Source organism: Trachurus japonicus, chromosome 17 (assembly GCF_045865225.1).
Source record: "Trachurus japonicus isolate A0001 chromosome 17, Traja_1.0".
NCBI lineage: Eukaryota > Metazoa > Chordata > Actinopteri > Carangiformes > Carangidae > Trachurus > Trachurus japonicus.
In genome coordinates, this window is record NC_140923.1 from 27752309 (window position 1) to 27776956 (window position 24648).

General features: G+C 44.4%; 3 protein-coding genes across 5 annotated transcripts in view; 1 reads left to right on the forward strand and 2 right to left on the reverse strand.

Annotated features, from left to right (window-relative positions):
- agla (amylo-alpha-1, 6-glucosidase, 4-alpha-glucanotransferase a) overlaps window positions 1-2739 on the forward strand; it is a 43749-nt gene extending 41010 nt beyond the window's left edge. For all 3 annotated transcript variants that reach the window (XM_085804720.1, XM_085804717.1, XM_085804718.1), the window contains exons 33-35: window positions 980-1067; window positions 1187-1320; window positions 1412-2739. In XM_085804720.1, coding sequence (XP_085660846.1) covers window positions 980-1067; window positions 1187-1320; window positions 1412-1529 — 340 coding nt within the window. In that variant the 3' untranslated portion in view covers window positions 1530-2739. The remainder of the gene's footprint in view (window positions 1-979; window positions 1068-1186; window positions 1321-1411) is intronic.
- Window positions 2740-5047: 2308 nt separating this feature from the next.
- LOC146970854 (ferric reductase 1) lies at window positions 5048-9558 on the reverse strand. Its single transcript, XM_085804724.1, has 6 exons — window positions 9308-9558; window positions 7680-7757; window positions 7474-7550; window positions 6424-6521; window positions 6058-6148; window positions 5048-5256 (listed from the first exon to the last, which is right to left on the reverse strand). The coding sequence occupies exons 1-6, from the start codon at window positions 9510-9512 to the stop codon at window positions 5197-5199; spliced, it is 609 nt and encodes a 202-aa protein (XP_085660850.1). The 5' UTR covers window positions 9513-9558; the 3' UTR covers window positions 5048-5196.
- Window positions 9559-14498: 4940 nt separating this feature from the next.
- LOC146970855 (ADAMTS-like protein 2) overlaps window positions 14499-24648 on the reverse strand; it is a 31270-nt gene continuing 21120 nt past the window's right edge. The window contains exons 12-20 of the mRNA XM_085804708.1: window positions 19559-19922; window positions 19043-19143; window positions 18762-18888; window positions 17912-18125; window positions 16617-16772; window positions 16364-16534; window positions 16092-16268; window positions 15005-15158; window positions 14499-14854 (exon numbers count right to left, since the gene is read on the reverse strand). Coding sequence (XP_085660834.1) covers window positions 14706-14854; window positions 15005-15158; window positions 16092-16268; window positions 16364-16534; window positions 16617-16772; window positions 17912-18125; window positions 18762-18888; window positions 19043-19143; window positions 19559-19922 — 1613 coding nt within the window. The 3' untranslated portion in view covers window positions 14499-14705. The remainder of the gene's footprint in view (window positions 14855-15004; window positions 15159-16091; window positions 16269-16363; window positions 16535-16616; window positions 16773-17911; window positions 18126-18761; window positions 18889-19042; window positions 19144-19558; window positions 19923-24648) is intronic.

The following is a 24648-nucleotide window of genomic DNA, read 5'->3' on the forward strand; positions in this document are numbered from 1 at the left end:
TGGAAAAGAACATCAGCAAAGTTTGTTTCTCACCACAAACCTTGATCTTTTTGACCTTTGAGATGACTTCTGTGTGGCCTACTTGTAATTTTACTGTCGTAAACTGAACTCAGTATGAGCAGAGCTTTCATTTGAGCCTAATATTGAGGCTCTATGACGATTTAGAAAAATGGCCATTTAAAGGGCCAAAAATTGGCATCCATCTTGAATTTGAAGGTCAAAAATAGGTCAAATCAATAAATCTACATCATTTATGAACTTCTTGACCCAAATAGTCATAGAAACCATGTATTATGCAGCACTGTGGGCCAAACCATTGAAAAGATCATTTCCAGCTTGGCGGACGGTAGCCATTTTGGATTTAGGGCTCTCAAAAAATTTCCCCACATTTTTGGGCGGGGCACCCTAGCTAAATTTTCTATTTAACCTTCATAGATAACAAATCCAGTGAGAAACGAACCTTCGCTCTCCACGGTCACGGAACTTCTGTAAATGACCCAACTATCTGGTGGACAAGTTGTGACCTGCACATTTACCACGCTATGAGATAATAACGTATAATTATGTAACATTACAATACATGAAGCAAATACTCAGAACTAGCTTTTGAAATCACTCCGCCCAGCAGCCGTGTCTGGAATGTAGTTCCGGCTACGCATTTACCTCGAAAACAACTCCGTCTCGTAATGTTCCATTATTATTTCATAGCGTGGTGAATGTGCAGGTCACAATTTGTCAACGAGAGCGTTTCGGAGTTGTTGGATTGTGTATTTGATGAGTTTGATGAGGGGAAGGCGGAAATACTGTGCGCCATGCAGAGCTCATGTCTCTGCCCCGCCGATCTAAAAATAGCTTACACCGACAATTAAAGGTAATGAACCTACTGCCATGACTATAGGGATTATGGCAATCGGCTCGTGTTGTTTAGCTTGTGCGTTTCACAGTCTCATAGTCATGCTACGTCTTTGTGTTGTCATAGTGATATGGTGTACTGTGGTGTCTATGACAACGCACTGGACAACGACAACTACAATTTGGCCAGAGGCTTCAACTACCACCAGGGACCGGTGAGTTCCCACGTCCCCAAACATCACTGACTGCTGAAGGTTGTGTTCAGTTTGACACTTAACCTGTGTGTGTGTGTGTGTGTGTGTGTGTGTGTGTGTGTGTGTGTGTGTGTGTGTAGGAGTGGCTGTGGCCAGTCGGCTACTTCCTGCGTGCCAAACTCTACTTTGCCAAGAAGCTGGGGGGCGACGCCTACACCAGGACAGTGACCCTGGTGAAGAACGTTCTGTCTCAACACTACACCCACCTGGAGAGGTACACCTGTCTCCCCCGCCTCCGCCCACCTGGCTCTGCAGCTCTGTGTCCTCTGTCTCTGACCACTCTGCTCTGTCCTCTGCTGTCTCAGGTCTCATTGGAAGGGTCTGCCGGAGCTGACCAATGAGAACGGCCAGTACTGCCCATTCAGCTGTGAGACCCAGGCCTGGTCCCTGGCCACCGTGCTGGAGGTCCTCTTTGACCTCTAGGTGACGCCAGCGTAGCAGTCAGCTCGTCCCCTGGTTTCACACTTCCTGTTGTCCCCCCGACACTGCTCATGCTGCATTTATGTGTAGTTGGAAAAAAAAAAAACTGTGTTTAAACCTGTTTTAAATTGGAGGCACTTGTTTCCTGTGTGGTCAACTTCAACACAGCTGATCCAGGAGCTGTTAGAGTAGCTTCAGACTCATGGTCAGGTGAGCAGTTAGTTAACGCCTATCTCCTCAACCATGTGTGTCTTTCTGGTGTTTGTTAAGTTGGGAATCCTGGTATTTAGCAGCCTGCTCATGTTCCATAGATTTAGCAGCATTACAGCAGTTAGTTTGAAACAAGAAGCAGCTTCAGAGCAGATGTTCTTTAGTGTTAGTTCTAAAATACAACACCTTTGCTGCACTGCTGGTCCTCACTCATCTGTAAACCTCCAGATACAACCTGAACCTGAACCTGTCAATGCTCCTGCAGTCACCACCACAGTATTTCATTCTGTAGAATATGTCTGTCCTCCAGTTTTCTGTCTAAACTCCTGAACCTGAAAATCTTTATTTACCAGTCTGACTTCAACAAGTCCAAATAATCAAATCCCAGTTCAGCAGTTGGACAGATAAAAAACTGAGGAGCAGGTGCTGCTGCTGTTTCTTTTCCTTTTAATACACCAGCATCCACCAGGAGATATGATGTCATATCCAAACCACTGAAACCATTCACTGTGCATTAGAGCAACAAACACGGCTCTTTAGGACTGAACAAACCCGTCACTGTGTTTACGCCTAGAGTCCTACCTCCTCACTGTCCTCTTACCTTCTGTCTCAACAAGTGACCTGAACACCTGAACACACCACCAGGTGACTGAAGACCAGCCGCTGCACCAGTGACGTGCAGAGTTCTGTAAACTGTGCTGTTCCCTGAACGCACCACCCGATGCCTTTACACATGAATATTTCTCCAGTAGGACTGTTGCCATCACTCAGCTGTGTGTTAGCATGAACGTAGCTTTTCTTCCTCGTGTGTGTAACCATGCTGTCGACGTCTCCTGATGATGGGTGTCTATATAACATGTAGTGAAATTTAACAGAAAACATTACTGCTGTCAGAAACAGAGAGAACCTGGTGAGAGCAGATCAATTAGTGAGAAGTCTGTGTGTATCTTCACTAACACATGTATCACTGGTGTGTAAGTGTTTTAAACTCCTCTGGATTTGATCTTCTGCTCTCTGTCACTTCTTGTCTCCTCAGCACAACATCTTTATCTACTTGTTCACGTTATATTCAAGGGTGAAGTAAACACATGACGACTGATATAACTTCAACATCACATCACATCACACACACCAACAGCACCAAAGGGTGAACTGATGAGGTGCTCGACTGTAGGAGAGGAACAAACAAATATACATGGGCTATATATGAAGTAAAAACATATATGTATGGATCCAGTCAGAAAAGGAACAATCTATTGCTATGTGTGTTTATAGTAGACCAACATTACAAAACATTTGAAGGGACAACGAGGAGTTTTGGAAAGCGATGTGTTTTCGCACTACATTTCCCATGAGCCTCCGCACGCACGGTGAAATTCTTGGGCCGGCGGAAGACGGACAAAAGCCAAAACATTTGCCAAGAATGTTTTCATTGATCAAGAATGAAAGTCGGAGGTTCGAAGACGATCAGATACCGTTGTAGTTCCGACCATAAACGGTGATCCGGCGGCGTTATTCCCATGACCCGCCCGGCAGTGTCCGTGAAACCGAAAGTAGGAAATGCTAGGCGAGTCAACCACTAACAATAATAACAAAATAACAATTTATTTATCAAAAATGGACTCATTAACAAGTGGTAATGTAGATTCATCCACATTAATATGATACTCTTATAACCAAAAAAAACTCCTCACTGTCTGTTTAAATATATAAACATCACATATCCTGTTAGTATAGGCCTATGTAAAATACCATATGGGCATATACATATAACATAAAAACATTCATAATTTATATGTACTGTATTGATGTACAATTGATGTAAAATGTGAGAATTGACCAAACAAAACTGTAATTTTCAGGCTCCCTAGGTTGAAATCAACATGGTTTTATGAGCTGTTCCCTCAGTTGTCTTTCAGTGATGTAACTTGGTTTAGAATTTGCAAAACCCCACCCCTACCTGGGACTGGTAGAAGGAGTGGGGCGGGGCAAGCAGTGGTTCATTTGCATTTAAAGGGACAGGCACTTAAACCAGCCGTTCCGAACAGGGCTGTTTTGAGAGGATGAAAAGAGCTGTGATGTTTGATCCTTGGGGTATTTTGACTGAAGCATGTCACACACGTGTTTAAGACACCTGGGAACTATTTTAATTTGTGGAAAGGGGGCAGAATATGTCTCCTTTAAAACATGAGCAGACACACAAAACCCAAACACAACTTCAGCTGAGGTGTTTCAGGGTCTCATAAAGTCTTTACCACTGCAGCATCAGGTCCAGTCCAACCCACAAGCCACAGCTAAAGCTGCATCTCAGTCACTGACGGAAACACCTGCTGTGCTGCTGTTCTTCACCATACACATCTGTGCTCATATGCTAGTTGATTCTTATTTCATTCATTTGTCCAGCTTAAGAATGTACACAACTGTTGCTGAGGACAACCGACCACTAACATCTCTGATAGATGTTTATATTATGACATTTATGAAATCAATACTCACACATTCACCATGAAAGCCTACAGAGGGAATACTACTACTGCAGTGGACAATATTCAAATGTTAATTTGAATTTGAACCTAACTTTCCCTTTAATACCAGTCAAAAGTTTGGGCATGCTCGGGGCGGTGCGTGGCAGTGGTTAAGGCGGCCGCCGCCCCATGTAGAGGCTACAGTCCTCAACGCAGGCGTCCCCGGTTCGAATCCCGTGTCGGGCAGACCTTTCCTGCATGTCATTCCCCCTCTCTCTGCCTCCCCCTTTCCTGTCTATCTCACTATGTGCTATCAAATAAAAGGCAAAAACGCCAAAAAAATATACTGCTGCACAGTACAGTATAGTGCTAACACTATTCAGTTTACAATGAAAATGACATTGTGATTAATCCGTTTTCATTTTATTTCTACCTAAGTAACAGACACACGTTGAAAATAATGATGTAATAGTTGAATTCCATTTTCATTGTCCCACCTGCCTGTAGAATATAATAGCAGCCAGTCCACCTGGTCCAGGTGTGTGTGGCTTTGAAGGGAGACAGCTCTCTGATTGGTTTATGTCATGTCCAAAACTCTCCCATGAAAAATGAGGAGACAGAGACAAAACATGGCTGTCCGTGATTTATTCAGATTTAGATGTTCCTGCTCTACTTTCATCTGTTTCCTTTACAAAACTGAAACCAGTTGCTGAGACGGAGGCTGTGGTGCTGGACACTTCAGGAACTACAGCTCCCATGATTCAAGGTACACCTGCTGTCTTACTGACCAGTGACAGTCACATTATTATGAAGAGAAAAGAATCACTGAATGAATAAAAATATCTGCATTGTTAGTTTATATCAGCTTCTTGTTGACTTGATTTACATCAAATAACAGCAACACAACATTCTCACTAAATTCATTCATTAAAAACAAAACATTTAATTCTCATTTCGATGTAACCATGTCCACTAGTCTTCAGCGTGTGTGTGTGTCAGCAGTAGGCAGCCAGACCCAGTAAACTGACGAAGGACAGAGCTGAAGAGGAGATGACCTGAGGAGAAACACAGAGAAGCTCAGACAGGAAGCAGCATGACGACAAACCACAGACAGAGGCTGTCAGTGACTCTCTGTGATTGGCTATCACAGATGTCCGTTGATTTCACACACTGGTCATGATATGATTTGGATTTGACTGAATTCAGGGATGAGTGATCGATATGAAACAAAATCATCTGCTGATTCAACACAGTCACTTCCATTCATATCACGACACAGAAATATAATCAACCAGATATTTCAATGAAAAACTCAAATCAGCCTCCTGTTCAATATAAAGTGTCACATTCTGATTCACTGAGCTTTACAATTTTCACGTCCTATAGAAGAAGAAAACTAGAAGAACATTAAGTTTCTGTTTAAAGCAGGACTGAAATATTTTATGTCTAATAATTAGTTACACATGTCTTTGCAAATAGAAAATATGACATTGCAGCAGATGACTAATATAATATATAGGCTATATAATATAGGCCAGGGGGATTTCCTGATAAAGGTGCATCTTTTAAATTACGATATGTATCAATATTTGATCAATGTTTCCATTTTGGATCGATGCTATTGACTCACTGATTATGGAATCGATATATCGATGTGGATCAAAGTATCGTTACACCCCTAGTTGTGATATGAATGACATGAAGTTGTGTGTGTAGCAGAAGTACGACTTGTGTCTGAGCAACAGCAGCTGGAATCCTTCAGGTGTCAGCTGATCATCTGGATCCGTCCCAATGACAGTCTCATTGTCCTCAGTGTTACTGTAGGTGTTGGTGTGTTCCACTCAGTCACAACTCACTGCAGCTGCAGAGTTTCCACTGGTGTCCAGTCTCACAGCGCTGCTGTTCAGCCCCACCCAGAACCTGGTGTAGTCCTGGACCAGGGTGGCACTGGCAACCACAACAACAAACAACAAACAACAAACAACAACATCATCATCATCATCATCAACAACCACCCCAAGGACATGAAATCTGAGTCAGTGGATCCAGGTCAACATGGAGTCAGATGTAGTGATGTCATTGTCAATAGCTGCAGCACCAGTAAAACACACTTGGATACAGACACACAAAGATACAATCTGTGTGTGTGTGTGTGTGTGTGTGTGTGTGTGTGTGTGTGTGTGTGTGTGTGTGTGTGTGTGTGTGTGTGTACTTTCATCTACCTGAAGTAGATATCTCCATAGTGACTGTTGCTAGGTGCCTCCCAGGTCAGCTGGACCTTCTTTTTCTTGGCTCCTGATGCCTGACTAATGGATGAGTTCTACACACACACGCACACACGCACGCACGCACGCACGCACGCACGCACGCACGCACGCACGCACGCACGCACGCACGCACGCACGCACGCACACACGCACACACGCACACACACACACACACGTAACATAATTCTCAAGGCGTGTGTTTCCATGTTGATAGGAGGTGTAGCCTACTGGTGGTTTGAGGAACCCCACAAACTAAAGCCAGACTTATCAGGCCTCTGTCTGGAGCTCTAATGACAAAAGGTCAGTGGGCCAATCAGGAGAGAGGAGCTTCTCTTTTTGATTTGCTGTTCTAGATGTGTTCAGATGGCCCAGTGGACTGTTACACTACAGGGTGTTCAGCCATGTTCAGTGAGGTTTTCAACCACAGGGAGACAAAGGTGCTCAGTTCAGAGTCCCCAGCTGGAGTCTGACAGGAATATTTCCCATCAGTCATCACATCACATTTATTATCAAGGTTCACAGAGCACATTTTGTATTCAGTATCAGTTTTTGTTCTATTTATTTTCAATACTCTATTTCAGTGGTATAAAATGTCTACAGGACATGGTCGCGCTGTGTGAAATGCATTGAATCTGCGCTGATGTTGGGTTTTTTTCTTTACTTTGCCGGGTTCGGGCGGCTTCTCTGCTCCACTTTGTGCTGTCTCTACTGTTGTGGAGCATGCGCACATGCGTTGTCCAGCTTCAGTCCGACTAAGGCGTTATCTGGGTGTCTTAATCGGAGTTGGAGAACTCTGACTTCGGACTAAGGCGTTTACATGCACTTCAGTTGTCCAGTTATAGTCGGGTTAAGGCAATAATTTGTTTTTTCAAGTGTCATGTAAACGTACTGACTGAGACCTTCTAAGTCCTAAAATTGAACTGCATTTTGTTCCTATATGTTTGCTATTCCCATCAATATCCTTGATAACAGAAAGCAAAGACACGGCAGAGATGTAACACCTACCTCCATGTCTTTACAGGGCAGTGCAGTGAAGAGGGTGGAGTTAATGTTGGTGAATTTCCCCACAGGCCACAGCAGAGCTGGACACACAAACACAAACCTGTAACCCTACAAACAGCTAGAAATAATCACTTCATGATGAATCTGAGCCTCGATTTCATGACAAAGACGAACACACATGACAAATAAACATGCACACACTGTAATACCTTGTCCCTGTCTGCTCCTGGCCTGTAAGAGGAAACCCTGGAACTCTGTGGAGCTGTTCTTCTCCACCTCCACCGTCACTGCAGGAGACAATCAGAGAGGGATTCATGGTCTCATCACACAGGCGGTGCAGAGGCTGGGAGGATAAACTGGGGTTGGAAAGAGGAATTTGTGAGAGGGGTGTGCTGCTGGGAGAAAAGGAAGGAGAGGGGAGGAGGGCTTCGTTGCATCTGAGCTGAGTTCAAACTCTGAGTGAAGTAGTGTAAACAAAGCTGCTGATGGAATGTGTTAATGACATGTGGAGGAGAAGAGGGATGCAGCCAGTCTGAGGGTAAGAGTCAGGTCAAAGGAAATTCCTCCAAACACGACTTATGACCCCTGAACTGTTACTCAACACCACAACACCACCCCTGGGACAGAGGGTGGGGTCAAAGGGATTTGGAGGAGGCTAAAGAGTGAAGAGCAAGAATACTGGTTTAGAGGGGGGGGGGGAGTAAAAATTAAACTACAAATACTACAACCAATGAGAAAGATTTGCATTAGGAATATTGTTACCTATTTCCAATAAGACAAGCAGTGCTAATGATTTATTATAGTTTATAATATGTAGTTTATTAATGAGATTGTCAAGTGAGCCCACACTGAACTTCCTTAGGTTCCAGCACCATCCATCATCTGTAGTTGCTGCTTCTCAGTGTCAGAGGGTTTCATCAGGCAAATCAAATGAACACATTTATAATCTGAGGTCTCTGTAGTCTTATTGACATCTACCTGCTGTCCTCAGTATTATATGTATAACATTATAATCACCATCCTAGTTTTACAACAGTTGCACTCTACATCTCTAACTGCTGAAAATGACTCTAGTTATACAGTGTACAATTAATCATAAATTATTAGTTAGTATTATTTATAACTGGTAACTTATAATGTGTTCTAATGTATGTGTTATACAGTTGACTACTGCTTTTTACCAGTTGCAAGTCATTAGTAAGACTAATGAGACTTAGTATTAAAGGGATAGTTGAACATTTTGGCAAATTCTCCTCTCACCATAGACGTGAGCTGCTCAGCTTACACAATGGAGGTGAATGGTACAGGTCCCCTGACCCTCATCAAACTAATCAAATACACAATCCAACAACTCTAAAACACTCTGATGGACAAGTTGTGACCTGCACATTCACCACGCTATGAAATAATCATGTAACATTACAACACATGAAGCAAATACTCAGAACTACTTGCGCTTTTGAAATCACTCCGCCCAGCAGCCGTGTCTGGAATGTAGTTCCGGCTACGCATTTGCCACAACTCCGCCTCGTAATGTTCTGTTATTATCTCATAGCGTGGTGAATGTGCAGGTCACAACTTGTCCACCAGAGCGTTTTAGAGTTGTTGGATTGTGTATTTGATGAGTTTGATGAGGGACATTGTCCATTGTCTTTGCTGAAATCTCCCCCGCAGATCTCAAAACAACATGCACCGATAATTAAAGGTAATGAACCTACTGCTATGACTATAGGGATTATGGCAATAGGCCAATTTGCCAAAAATGTTGAACTATCCCTTTAACTAGATCTTGACAAATAGTGAGCCTGCAACATGGATGGATGGAGCACAGATGTACCTGTAATGACATCACCAGGCCTGTAGGTGGCACTAGAGGTGGACAGGTTGAAGGGAGGGCTGCTGGTGGAGGGGGTGTAGGGCGGGTGCACGGGCATCAAGTTGCCACAGGAAAACGCCACAGAGCCGTTGGGGAAAGACACACATTCTTCCACACAGCACAAACACATCAGCACGAAGAGCGACGCAGAGGCTTTGAGAGGCATCTGGAACAGGCGGACACACAGCAGAGCCAGATGTTAGTCTCACACAGCAACAACACGCTGTCCCATGGAACACCAGAAGCGGGAAGAAGACACATGATTGAAATGAGACCCATGGAGAGTCTCAGTAATGGGCTTTGTAAAAAACAATAATGCAAGAATTTCTAAAGAATGTAATAAGTCCCAGAAATGCACATACATGGGCTGGTGGACATGCAGCAGCATCTGGGTTTTATTGAGCAGGCCATGGTCATGTTCCCACTACACTACCGTTCATTTTCATTACAAATACATCAATAAAATACAATTAATCAATCTACATGAGAACTAAAGTCAACCACCTGTCTGGAGCTCTGAGCCCGGATGGACTCTTTTTTTTAATGTCTCCATGTTAACTGCTTTAAGAATTCAATCATAGCGGCTTATTTTACTTAATCATGTTCTTGTTTAATGTGGGGCTTGATATTTAGCCTGATGCATCAGCGGCTTATTTCATTACATTTCATATAGCGTCTGAACACGAGCCATAGGGATTCGTTTGCTTCCGGGAGGCGGTTGCTTACATTTGCTTCAACTAATCGCTGCTGCTTGGTGGTCACGTGTGCTATACACCGGTTAAGCTCATAGGTTAATCTTGAGCGCTTGAGTTCAACGTCATCGCCTTCACTTACCCGTCTGTTCGCTGATTAGCGGACGGAGCAAACCGAAACGCATTGCTAGTTTCCTGACTACATGGTTGAGGCAAATGAAATTTGCCGGAACCAGTAGGCGGCGCTAGCCTGGCTACTTGATATTTACTCATGTATGTAAATTAATATTTCAGTTGAATTCACTGCTTCTTGTTTTACTATAATAGAGGGGTTTCACACTGCTGCACTGGTCGTGGGAAGTTCTTTCAGTTCTTTCTGTGTCACACTGACAGTTAGATCACCCCTACACTGCAAAAACTCAAAATCTTTGTCTTATTTCTAGTCAAAATGTAATTTCTAGTCAAAACAAATCTCATTATACTTAAAATAAGATTCATCAGCCAATTTTTAGACACTTTTTACTTCTTTCAAGCATATTTTCACTTGAAATAAGTAGAAAAATCTGATAGTGGATCAAGTTTTTCTTCCTTATTACAAGCACAAAAAACCTGCTTTCACTGGCAAATTTTTCTACTTATTTCAAGTGAAAATTTGTTTGAAACAAATGAAAATGTATCTCAAAACAAGTTCATTTTTAGGTGATGAGTCTTAATTTAAGTGAAAAGAGTTTAGTTTTGACTAGAAAGTAGACATTGTGACAAGAAATACGACAAATCTTCTTGGAAAGATTTCAAGTTTTTGCAGTGTAACTTCAGATGGAGTATAACGTTCACATTTATCTGGTTAAAAAAAAGGCATAACATAATGAGAATAAATTTGGAATTGTAGGAGGAGATACTCATTATCATCTCATCATCATCACCAGTGCTCACCCCCATCCTGCTTTCTCTCATGTTTAATTCTTTAACATTACAATTCTTTTCTTGTCCTATCATGACTTTCCTCCTGACTGCATTAACTACACTACATTAAAACTACTCAATGAAAAAAATGAACCTTCAATGGATCAAAAATCAGTAACATGAACAGAACAATTTGAAATGTGATGCAATAACATGACTAATGGTGTTTGCTGTATTCTGATATTGCAGCAACACTGCCAATGGTAATGTGTAGGTTCATTATTAAATTATTATAAACAGCAATATAAACGTGTGTGATGTGATGAGTGGAAGTGGAGCTCACCTTGTTCTCCTGCTGACAGATACACTGACTGCTGCGGTGCGGTCTGTGGCTGCTGTTCCTGGACCAGGAGCTGGAGTGCTTTGTGGAGACCAGCTCAGCCTCAGACAGGTAATTGGTGTGCACTCATGTGTGTGATTTGGTTTCACCAAGGAGTGATCCACTGGGATCCCTCCTTTTGAAACCATGACAATATGCGGGTGAGAGGGGTGAGTCTCCTCAACAACACAATGGTCAACTATAACAACACAACAACACAGAGGGACAAACAGGTCGTGTTTCTGGTGGTAGCTAACTGAGGCATGGACCTGTTTATGTTTAAGAACATTCATGCCCAGCTTCAATTACCACTGTTAAGCTGCTAACAAGTGAAACCTAAGCTTCCCTTCAGTTAGGTCCTCACATCGTGATTAAATAGTCTGCACGACCTGGTCAGTTCTCACACACTCACACAGGTGCTCGTCACGAACAGCCACACTTTTATTCTGTATGTGTGATACAATAAACAAAATCAACAGCAGCTCTGTGGGCAGGATAACAACAGGTAAACAACACTTAGGGAGAGACGTACACAGTGTATTGAATAGATGAGCGTATCCCCGACCATCTCCATCTGCACCCAGAGCACCACACTCCTGCTCCTCAGCTGCTGCTGTGCTGCTCTTACATCTTTCAAGCAGAAACTCCAGTGATGTATTTTCCATGTAGTTTGTACTAGAGCTGCAACAATTAATCGATTCATCGTGCAATAATCAATTATTACATTAAAACTTAACTAGTTTGATAATCGAATAATCAGTTTGAGTAGTTTTTTAAAGGTACATTGTGTAGGAATTACTCCCATCTAGCGTTGCGGTTGTATATCGCAAGCAACTCAATCATATTTTTCATGCTGCATTCACGTGAAATTGGGCAGACGAACGACAACTGCTGTACGTAACGACATAAACAAGCCTCTGTGCAACAAACATACTTTTGAACGAAATAATCGATTTTCGTGAAGAAATAACAGGAGAAGTTACACAATGCCCCTTTAAGAAGAAAAAAGTCCAAATTCTCTGATTTCAGCTTCTTAAATGTGAATATTTCTGGTTTCTTTGTTCCTTTGTGACAATAAACTGAGTATGTCAGTTTATTGATACATTTGAGGACGTCATATTGTGGTTTGGGAAACACTGATTGACATTTTTCAACATTTTTTAACATTTTATTGACCAAACAACTAATTCATTAATCGTTTAAATCATCAACAGATTAATGGATAATGAAAATAATCGTTAGTTGCAGCTCTAGTTTGTACTTTAACGCCTCCAGTGATGAAGATCAAGTGTTTCACCTTATTAACATACATGTGATGAGTGTTTAAACCTTGGCCTGTGTCATCAACACAGACTCACACAAACGTCACAAACCTGAGGGTCCAGTCCTGTCAACTGAATAAACCTGAGACCTTGTCAGTACGGACAGGAGAGTCAGCATCTGTACAGCCACTGACACTGTGTCAGCCAGTCACAAGCTAACCAACAACATAAACAAGAAAAAGATGCTAACTGTGCTAACTGTTGTGGTCTGCCAGGTGGTCTCTGGTTCTGATCTGGTTCTGGTTTTGGCTAAACTCTCTGTGAGGTTGTGTGTGTGTAGCAGGACCAAGGCTTTCCCAGGGTCTAGACAGACTTTAACTGTGGCTTGGACAGACTGAATGTGGACTCATATGTTGCACCAGGTTTAGTTCTTAACCATCTTAGACCAGACTGTGGTGAAGTGAATTCTGGGAAATTAAATAACATGAAGAGCTGAACAATAAAAAATAAAGAGATGCGTCTAAAAACTCTTTCCCTTCTCGATGCTCAAATGATGAGCCATGTTTTCCCATTTCTGGTTTCTGGGTGCTACTGGAAAGCTTAACTGATTACCACATTACCATGGTAACACCGGTCTGCGTGCTAAGTTAGCCTGGTAGTAAGTTGTCGACTGTTTTTTAGTCAGTCAGGCTGTTTCACAACAACAAAGACTAACAGTAGACTACTCATTGAGCCTGACACTGCAGAGCGTTGTGGTAAATCTGTGTCTAGTTTACACATTAACAAGGGCTGATGGACAGGACAGACTGTAAACATACTGTATAGATCCAAAGCTCATGGTCTAAAGCCTGTGGCACCAGGGTGTGGACTTGGCTTTTTTGCTATTTCAACAGTGAAGAAAACATTCTGTGGGACAGACACATGGGTCAGAGTGGTTGGACTTCATCTTTTCATTATTCATTGTGGGTGTAACATCTAATAAACCGTCACAGTGCCGTCTGCCATTCCCTTTAAAAGCCAGGCTCTGCTTGTGTGTAACAGGCACAGTGTGTGTGCTCTGTGCCCCTGACAACGCACCCTTCAGATAAAAAAAAAAACTGTGCCACTGACTTCAGACCAGGGCCACACCTCTTTTTAAGACCAACAAGTCCATGGGCACACGTATAAGAGTATTTGATATTTAAACTATGTGGGTGCCGGCTAGGAAAATCACAACTGTGTCAGTCTGAAGCCACTTGCGTTACTCTTTGTGTGTCTGTGTGTAAGGGAGGGCCCACAGTGATGGACAAATGGGCAGACACAGAGTCATTAAAATGGGATATTTATCAAAAGACTGTGTGTGTCTGGGGAGGAGGGGTCAGTGAATAGTGTAGGTAGCACACTGGCTAAGTGGTCAGAGGAAGCAGTGTACACTACTTTTAGGTAAATGTCCAGTTGTCAAGTACTGACACAAGGCAGGAGGTTCCCATCTGCCTGCTTTTGCACTCGGAGGTAATTCTGATTGGAGGATCTGATGCTACAGCATTTAAAAATGCAGAGACTGTAGCGCCACATGATGTAAAAACACTGCATTATGTAATAATGTAATAGATTTCCACCTCATGATGTAATAAAAGCCGCATTTTGTAATAATCTGCCACATTTTGTAATACAATTCTTGAACACAACATGTAATAAACTTTGTTGCATTTTGCAAGTTGTTACATAATGCACATTTTTTTCCAGAAAAAAAGTGCAACACCCGCATTTTGTTATAATTGGATACATTATGTAACAACTGATTACAAAATGTGGAAAAGTTTATTACATGTTGCGTTCAAGAATTTTATTACAAAATGTGGCAGATTATTACAAAATGCGGCGTTATTACATCATGAGGTGAAAATCTATTACATTATTATATAATGCGGCGCAACAGGTACCAAGAGTAGAAGTGACAGGAAGGAGACAGTGGCCACAGGCTGACTTCACAGGATGACATCAGCCATAGTGTAAGGGTAACAAGGTTATGTCAATGTCCTCATGTTGCTAGCAGCAGGCGTCTGTGCGGTAAGAATGTGGTGTGGCCGCTGGTACCAGTGGTTGGTGCTGAGGAGTCCAGGTGAGAGGTTACAGTGAAGACTTCAGGACCTTGGTGCCTTACAGGACTGGCAGCAGGCCTTTCTGTAGTACCAGTGGGAACACAGCTTCACCTTCAGCACCAGGGCACAGTTGGCCGTCGGCTTGTCCTGGCACGACTCGTCTACAGATACCGATTCTGCCGGGGCGGCCGCTGGAACGACACACAGAAGGCCTTTCATTAGGATGCAGCAGAAAAACACTTAGTGACAGTGACGCATCTACAGGTGATTTCTCCTCCTGAAAGTGCTCCGACATGTTGCATCAGCTCCGTGAGACGCTCACACAGCGTTTGTTTTTGTACCTGGTGCTTCTGTCGGACAGCTCTGGGTTTCACAGCTCTGTCTGGCTTCTGGCTTGAGGGCAGAGTCGCAGCTGTGGCCCCTGGTTACAAGCTCCTCCCCCTGGTAGCACTTGACTTCTCGAACCTGGACTCCAATCCCACAGGTCTTACTGCACTGAGGGGGGACAAAGGGGACTTTGCTTTCACTTCAAATACAGCTGGACACACAAAACAATATTTTACTGACATTAAAGGGTAAAAAGTACAGCAATCACATCTCTGTTACTACTAATCTTTTTTTTTCATGTAGAATAAGATGAAGAAAACTGCTGATCAACATGAATGATCCTGTCAGTTTACATCTTAAAGGGATAGTTCAACATTTTGGCAAATTGGCCCATTGGCATAATCCCTATAGTCATAACAGTAGGTTTGTTACCTTTATTTGCTATTTTTAGAACCGCCGAGCCGAGCGGCGAGCTGTTCAGAGCTGCGCTACGGAGGCTAATGGGATTTCTTGGTTTCCCTCATCAAACTCATCAAATACACAAGCCAACGCCCCCCGACGCCTCTTGTGAACAAGTTGTGACCTGCACATTCACCACGCTATGAGATAATAACGGAACGTTCAGGACAGAGTCATTTTAGAGGTAAATTCATGCAAAACCGCTGATGCGCGTTGCCTTCAGGGACAGTTTTTCAGCAAGCAGTATCTGCATTTACCTCAAAAACGACTCTGTCTCGTAACATTCTGTTATCTCATAGCGTGGTGAATGTGCAGGTCACAACTTGTATATAGGGATTATGGCAATGGGCCAATTTGCCAAAGTGTTGAACTATCCCTTTAATTAAATTCACTCCAAATATTCTCTAATATTCAGCTTCTTTATATATAGGCTGATAATAGTCCCAGTTTAAATGTTGACATAAAAACATATTTTAGTTTGAACTTCTGAGGCTGCAACTGTCGAACAGGAAGAAAATAAATGTTAGTTCACACTAGGGATGTTTTCATTGAGGCTATAAAGGTTTCTAGGTGTAGACTGGACACCATAACCCCCTGTGGTTTCAGATGTCTGTTGCAGTCGAGCAGCTGGCGGTGAGCTACCTGGGACCAGGATGTGGTGAACCACTTGGAGCAGGGTCTCTGGAAGCAGGAGGAGCTAGTCTCTGGCTTGTTGCCTTGGTCACAGCTGCTCTCTGGAAACTCTTTGAACACACCACTCTCCAGGCCGGCACACACCACCTGACGCTGCCGCACGCCGCGGCCACACTTAGCATCACACTGACACACCCACAAACGACAAACAGAACAAACTTAACATATCTTTACGGAGTAACTGACATGCACACGCACCACCACCAGTTAAAAGAATTTACCTGCTGCCATTCCTGCTCAACCCAGTGGGGGGGGCAGTTCCTGTCACCACACGGATAGATGGCCAGCGGGCGCAGTGATTGGTCACACTGCTCCTCTGACATCACTACCCCACCTGATGATCGACACGTCACTGCACGCACCATTCTCCCCACTCCACACACACCTGAGCACTGGCACATCAACACAACTAGTCAGTTTCATGAACTAAATATTAAAGGGTGTGTGTGTGTGTGTGTGTGTTGTTTAACTCACAGGTCCCCAGTCAGAAACTGTCCACCGTCGGTCACAGGGCAGACCCTCACACTCCTCAGTCTCTATCGGCTTGGACGACATGTTACACAGTTTCATTTCCATGGAGCAGCGAACCTCCCGAGTCCGAACCCCCCGAGAGCCGCAGCGTGCTGAGCACTGACACACAAATTTGAAATCAGTTATTTTTACAGGACGTAATCATTCTCTGCACATGGCAGGGCTCCAGACTGCCCCTGAATGGAGGCATTTTGACCCTAAAATTTGAGACGGTGCAGGTAAATTTTTCAACCAGCAAATTTGCTTTTCCTTTTAACACTGGTGAAACATGGACGGGGTGACACAAAGAATCTGGAATCTGTCATTACAGGTGGCAGTCCAATGTGTGTGAAGATCATGTATGAGTTAAGTATAAAGTCAAGTAAATCTTTATTGTCCCCAAACGGGCTAATTACGGTATTACAGCATAGTGCTTGACATTTAAAGACACAACAGGCACTAAGGTAAGAGAGAGGAAGAGACAAAGAGGCAAAACAGCACAACTCTACGATGATGATGACAGGTAAAACAACAAAGCCACTATAAAATCTACACAAAAGACACTAGAAAAAGACTCTTGTGGCAACAATGTTGCTCCACAGATAGAAACAACAATTAATCAAATTTAAAAATGGGAATATTTGCTCAGTCAACGGTTCAGCCCCTAAATTTTCTGCTTGTGCTCCTCAAATTTTAAGTAAGGGACCACTGTCCTCCTTGTAAAAAAAAAAAAAGTCAGTCTGGAGCCCTGTGTGGAGTCTGAAAATCGAGGCGTTTGGACCTATTGGATATCTGAGATGTTGCTCCATGCATTTTGCTTCTCAGAGCAGGGGTAACCGTCTCAAACTTGTCACTGTGGAGGGGTTTGCGCAATCTAGAGACCCAAGGAGCAGCTGTAAGGAATGGAGGCTCTTGAGAGGGTTACCCAGTTTCAAGAAGACTGTGTTTGATTTGAGGCGATTTAAGAGAAGTGGAGCTCAGCTGGGTGCAGCCCTAGAATGTAAAGTGGGACCACGCCTGGCCTCAGCAACTATACGAAGGGGGTCGTACAGCCATTAGTCAGTGTGTGGTGTGTGGTGGCCAAGTGTGGTGTGCTAAGTGAAGCTTTGTAATGATATGTATAGAAAACAGGGAGCTACAACAACAATGCTCTCACTTCTCCAGGTAATATTTATACCATCTTTCCATGGATTTGTGTAGAGACCAAAATCAAAACAATCAATATGACAAAATCAGAAACACTGCACTTGCTTTCTTACCTCGGACCACTCAGACACCTCCCATTGAGGTCCACAGCTCTGGCCATGACAGACCTTTCTGTTGGCTGGTTTGTGCAGGTCATGTGACAGACACAGGGAGTCGTAGACGGAGGAGTCCAGACCCGGGGACAGCATCTTCCAGCAGCGCACCGTGCGGTACTGAACACCTTCACCACATGTTCGAGAGCACTCACTCCAACCACTGGTCTCCCACCTGAGTAGGAACCAGTGAGATGGTGTTAGCTGGTAAAGTTGTTCATTTTCAGGTGAGGAAAATGAGGAAAACCATTTTAGTCCATTTTAGTCGAACATTTTAAAACTAGCATGTACAGAACTGAGGTTAATCCCTGGAAAAAATGGTTCTTGAAAAAACATTGATGATCCCAGTGTCTTTATAGTGACGTATCAGCTGGTCCCAGTCACAGATCAGCTGGTTCCAGTTCAGTTTTGTGTAGTTTGTTAGCCCAGAAATCTAGATGCACCCTAGCGGCAGCAAATATATTTGCTCCGCAGGTGGGTCTAGAAACGAGCCATAGGAACTTTTTGAGTCTCGAACACCGTTTGTGTTCACCAATCACAGCGCTGTTTAGAGAGACGTTGGGTGGGCTTCACACGATGACGACATACATTTTAATTGGTTTGTCAGGCTAACGTCATCCTGCTCTTTGCTCTGATTGGTCGTAGTGCTACCCTATTGGTGCAGAGGCAGTTTGAAAGACAGCCTTCATCCCGCCCCCTGGATTGAGCCGAGGTCTACCGGTCGTTGCCAGACTATACATTTTAATGATATAGTCTGGCTGGTCAGGCTAGTAGTTTGTGTCAGTAGGTTTAAATTAGTAAAAGGTCGTACCTTGGAGGACATTCCTTCCCAGTGCAGAACTCGTGTGTGGGCTCTGGCCTGGTCACAGTGTCACAGTAACTGTCATCAACTTCAGTACCATCATATCGAACACAAAGGGCATAGCTAGTGGTAATTCCTGGTGATGCACAGACACAATGTTAACAGAGTATACACAGACGGAGATCAGCAACATTTATCTGCGTGCATTATACTGAATGTATAGAACTATATTTGAAATTCACTACATGTAGGTACTATCATATTGGTACCTTAATATTATATGAGTTTACCTGTTGTACAGGTGGAGCTGCATGGAGCGTAAGCAGAAACCTTCCAGCGATACATGTCTGCTAGACTAATATCTGGGTCCAGACCCACATCAAAGTCATTGCTAGAGAGAATCAGAAACACACACAGGCAAGCATGGTCATGAAACCTGACTGACCCATTGATCTTAGAAAAGCCTATTAATGCAAAAATGATTGTGCTTACATAACAAAATGTTATGTTAATCAATTTTCTTAATGATTTTAACATTGTAAATGTGTATGTATGTCCATCAGTAATCAGTTCCTTGTTATTTTACACAAGAAGAAACATCACTGTGTATAATGATCTGTCCATCCTGCTGCTTTACTGTCACTTTCCTGTCTTTCATCATAGACACAAAAAAGAAACCTGGTACAATTCAAGAGATGAGTGGAAAACACATGTGGTTACTGTAATTAGCAGTAAACGGTGGAGCTTATGAACATACTGTATAAATAAGTAGTGTACTTGAGTGTAGGTATCGTGTTCCCTCCTACCTCTCTGTGTTGGCTGCCTGAGCTGCAGACACCTGCTGCAGCTGCACCACAATGGCAGAGTGTGTGTCTGAGTGTGTGCCAGGTTCTGTTTCTATGTGTGTGACAGAGTGTGTGTCAGAAACTCTGAGCGTGTCAGGGTGGATTTCCATCTGTGTGCCTGTGTGTGTTTCTGTGTCCGTGGGGGACAATGTCTCCAGGTGTGTTTCTGTGTGAGACTGTGGATCAGTGTGCGTGCGTTTGACAGAGTATGTGTTTGACTCTGTGAGGGAGTGAGTGTGTGAGTGTGTCTGGTTGCAGTGTAGGTCCTCCAGCAGGAGATAGGGAGTCTCTTCAGGCAGGGCTGCAGAATGAACACTTTGACTACCTGTGAATGGACAGCATGAATGAACTGAGGGGTTTTACAACAATCTGAGATAACTGACCAGCAATACAGAAGGGGCCCACACTGACCAAAAAATACTGAAATTTCAAAAGAGATCCTTCAACTTTTGGCTCATCAGCAGCATCCACTTCCTCACACACAACCTATGCCTGTGCAGCAAGAAACATAACACATACCACTTCCAGCCTCTTTATTCTTTTTGTGTGGAATATTTGCCATACTGTGAACTATCCCACACCAATTAAGGTGTATTCACACCGGACCTTTTATTTTTGTTGCTGGCGACGAGTTTACATATTAAGTCAATGCAAATGAAGGACTGAGCGGTTAATTGATCAGGCAAAAAATCGCTGGGGCTCCGAGTGACAGAGGAAAAAAATCGCTTGTCGCTTGAGATGGGAAATCCCAAGTAGACATAATTTTTCTGTTCGTCAGTCGCTTGTCGCTCAATGCTGATTGGCTGCCGTAATCCCGGTGTTGCCGGTGTAAACAGAGAGACATGGCAGTGGGCATGACGTCATCATAGCGAACAGGCGAGTCTTTGCCAAACTGATGAGCGATTGCAGCTAAGCGACAAAGGAACGATACGAGTGACAGCGACAAAAATATAAGGTCCGGTGTGGTTGACTTAACTTAGCTGAAGATGTGTTAGGAGAAAGTGTCTGCAGATCCAGTAATTATTGGTTAAATAGTTTACTAAATTGCTCCTTAACTCATTGAGTGCCAACCACGTAATTTCTCGTTTTTCGTTCCCATGCGTTGAGTGCCAAAAACGAAATTTTTCGTTTTTTGCTTTTTTTTTAAATTATGAAAATAGACACTTTAATACACATTATATGTAAATTTGGGGACTCTACGACGAGGAGAACTGAAATAGATGACGATCAAAGTCACATGACAGCTCATGATCTGGAAGTTTTTTATCATAACTCAGCTTCTGCAAACGGAGTTCTGCATGTGGATGCAGCAGCTGCTCTGCTCTCACCTGCGAGGCTGCAGCAGCTGGGAGCTGAACCAGGAAGCTCTCAGCCGACAGTCCCGCCCGGTCTTCATCTGGAGCAACACCGTGTCCTCCCCAAAGTCCTCCCGCGGTAAAATCTGATGGTCTCTGGACCAAAGCAGACCGGCACCACCGACCCGTACCACAGACGGACCGCGACCACCGGCGGGACCGGTGTTCGCGAGCCGCTGTGGCCGGCAGAGCCTCACGTTCCGCGGCGAGAGGCTGTGACACGGCACGGTGCGTCTGTGTTATTGCTGTTTAGTGGCGCCCCCCCCGCCCCCGATGGTGGTTTTGTGAATAGAACAACAATTGTTGTGTATATTTATCTTATACGAGCCCTTTGATCCAGAAATGCGAGTGTCTGAAGAGCGACAGGCACAAACAGCGCACCTTTCATAAAAGACGCTCTATCTCCTTTTCTAGAAAAAAAGGAGGGATTTTGGTGAAACCCAGCCATGTTTAGCTTGACTTTTCTCAGGAACGGAGGCACGTAGAAACAAACGGTTTGTGGCCATTTGAAGGATAAAGTTAAACCTTTCAAATGAGCTACAGTATGTGTTGGTGGCAATAATATAGAATACACTATGGCTCTAAAATAAAAAGTCAAATATGGTCTAATTTGCCGGTACACTTGACTAAAACTTTGGAAAGGAGCGCGGCACTCAATGAGTTAAGAATCACTAATGTGCACCATATCATAATAATTAAATTAATTAATTAAAGCCGCAAGCGGCGATGACGGGCCCTCGCTCACCCATGCGACCGCGGGGCCTGAGGCATGTTGGGGCTGTGGCGTGAAGTTGAAAGGGAGAAAAAACCTGGAAGGAGGCAAAAAATGGAAGAGGTCTCCACTCTGGACCCGTGTATCAAATTTCACGAAGATACGAGTTCATTAAAGCCATCAAAAGGGCAAATGTAATTTCGTGGCGAGGGACGATAGTCGCCGCATCGCCACACGGACGCCATTACTCGCAGCTTCACAGCGTTCATGATGTAGCTTCACCAACTAGTTCTGCATGTATTAGAAGTGGAATGAAGTTGATGGGGTCAACTATGTGCCATCAGTACTGTTAGAGGGTGAGCCTCAGAAAACAGGATAGCTGGTTGAGGTGGTGGATTTATGGACGATGACTCCAGTTAAAGAATCAAGGCACTTGGAGAGAGGGAGATCAAATCTTTCTTCTTTAATAAAGCTTGTTGGACTTCAACCACATTGTACAATATGTACGTATCTGTTTGTATGAGTATGTGGTATTTCTTCAGGAACGCACACAGGATAAGGAACAAAAGAACACACAGAAAGTCTGTGCAGCTTCAGTCTGCTCTGCTGCTGGCATTTCCCAACTTCACCAGCCCGCGTTACCGTCTCTGACCAGTAGGTGGTGCCTCACCTCTAGGGCTTTCTCACAAGTACAAGTTAAAGTAAAACCTGGCCACTTCCTGTTACCACTGGGGGCGCTATGAGTGACGTAGGAAATTAATATATCGGGACGTTCAGAACGCAGCCATCATCATGTCCAGCAAGTTTGAAGTTGATCGGATAAAGTATGTGGACGTTAGAGCTGTTCGAAGGTCAAATGGCGAGCAAACGAAAAGTCGCCAAAATTCGCAAGGCCCTATAGAAGCCACGCCCTTTGACCTACAGACATTCTTTTAATAACTTTTGATCAGAGTTGCATCTCGATGGTCTGTAGCCAATTTGAAGTCAATCGGGCAAAATCCCTGCTGGCATTTCCCAACTTCACCAGACTGCGTTACCGTCTCTGACCAGTAGGTGGTGCCTCACCTCTAGGGCTTTCTCACAGCCGCCCCCAAATGTCTACCTTGAGGACATTTGAAATCATGGAGAAAGTCCATCAGCTCTCGTTATCCTCTGGGTCTCTGATCCTGGGCAGCTGAATGAGCCGGGCCACCGGCCGGATGTAATTCTTGCCCTTAACCTTGACCTTGGCTGTTCTGATGTTACCATCTGCTCCAGGATAGATCTCGACCACCTTTCCCACCGGCCAGAGAGCGCGTGGGAGTTGCGGATCAACAATCAGGACCACCTGGTCCATGGCCATCTGGCCTCCAGTAGTCTGCCACTTCAGTCTTCCCTGTAGACTTGTCTTCTGTAGACTTGTCTTCTGGACTAGATCCTTCCAGGTGTGGAACTGAGGCCGGATTTCTCGCAGAGTCCACATATCCCCAGCTGGCTACCTCGGTAAGGGTTTGAATCTCCGCAATACGTGTGCCAACGAAGACCTTGTAACGGCACGACTCTGATCTCAGCCATTGGAGCACCGTAGTGGAGTCTGACCAGAGGAACGTCTGCTGGATAGGCATGGTCAGCTCTGTCTGAATAAGCTTGGCGAGTTGAGCGCCAGTAAGCGCTGCACTAAGTTCCAGACGTGGCATGCTCAGGCGTTTCTTCGGTGCCACTCGTGATCTGGCTAGCACAAAGGAGGTGTAGACGTGACCTTGGTCATCGATGGTGCGTAGGTATGCTACGGAACCGTACGCTCTCTCTGATGCGTCACAGAAGACGTGAAGCTCTGTGGATGCAGTAGGCTTGTCAGCACATGGAGGTGCGTACGTCCAGGGGAATTTGAGGTGAATAAGATCAGGGAGCTCAGTCACCCAAGCTGTCCACTGCTCTCTCAGGGACTGGGGTTCAATCGGATCATCCCATCCGATGTCTTGCTTCCAGATATCCTGGATGAGGACCTTAGCCCTGGTGGTGAAGGGAATGATAAAGCCCAGTGGATCATACTGGCTCGCTAGGGCTTTATAAATGTTCCTCAGTGTTGGCTCGAGGTGGTCCGCTGGACGGAGCTTAAAGCCTAGAGAGTCGGTGAGGAAGTTCCACTGGAGGCCCAAGGTCGACTCCTGCAAGTTGTTACTGCCCTTAGACAACCAAAGCTCACAGCACTCTGATTTGGCTTCTGGGGGAAGATGCTTGATCACTGCTGGCACATTGCTCGCCCACTGCCTGAGATCAAATCCTCCTTTCAGGAGTAGCTTCCGTAAGTCATCAATGAGGGCTTTGGCGTCAGCAGTAGTGCGGGTACTATGTAGACAATTGTCCACGTAAAAGGAGTGCTCCACGACCTCGACAGGCTGCATGTAGTGCCGAATGGCAGCACCTGCCATTCATAGATGGTTGGCTCCTCCTCCCTCTGCATGTCTCTCCAGATGAACCTCAGCACCGGTGTGTCAGTGGGCTGCAAGCGGATCTGGTGGAACATCGCTTTTATGTCCCCACTCACAGCAACCTAATGCTGATGGAACCTAAGCAAGACACCAAGTAGGGACGGCCCTAAGGTTGGTCCAGGCAACAGGAGCTCGTTCAGTGACTGCCCTCTGTATTGGAATGAACAGTCGAAGACAACTCTGTCCTTTCCGTTGTGGTGGACCATGTGGTGTGGAATAAACCTGACTCTGATGACTGGCTGGCTTCCCCTGGTGAGACCTTTGATACGTAGCCTGCTTCCTCCAGCTTACTTCCTCCGTTCTGTGCTGCGAAGCCTAGGGAGCACTGCTTCTGCAGGAGCCCAGAGAGCTACATCAGTTGTACGGCGAAGAAGAGGAGTGGCATAGCATGGAATGCCATCTACTGTCACTCTAGTGGTGGCTGTCTGGAGCAGAGCGAGAGCTTGTTGGTCTTCCTTCGAGCGCGTGGCAGCCTTCTCACTGTAGGGCAAAGTGTCCATTTGCCAGAGGCGT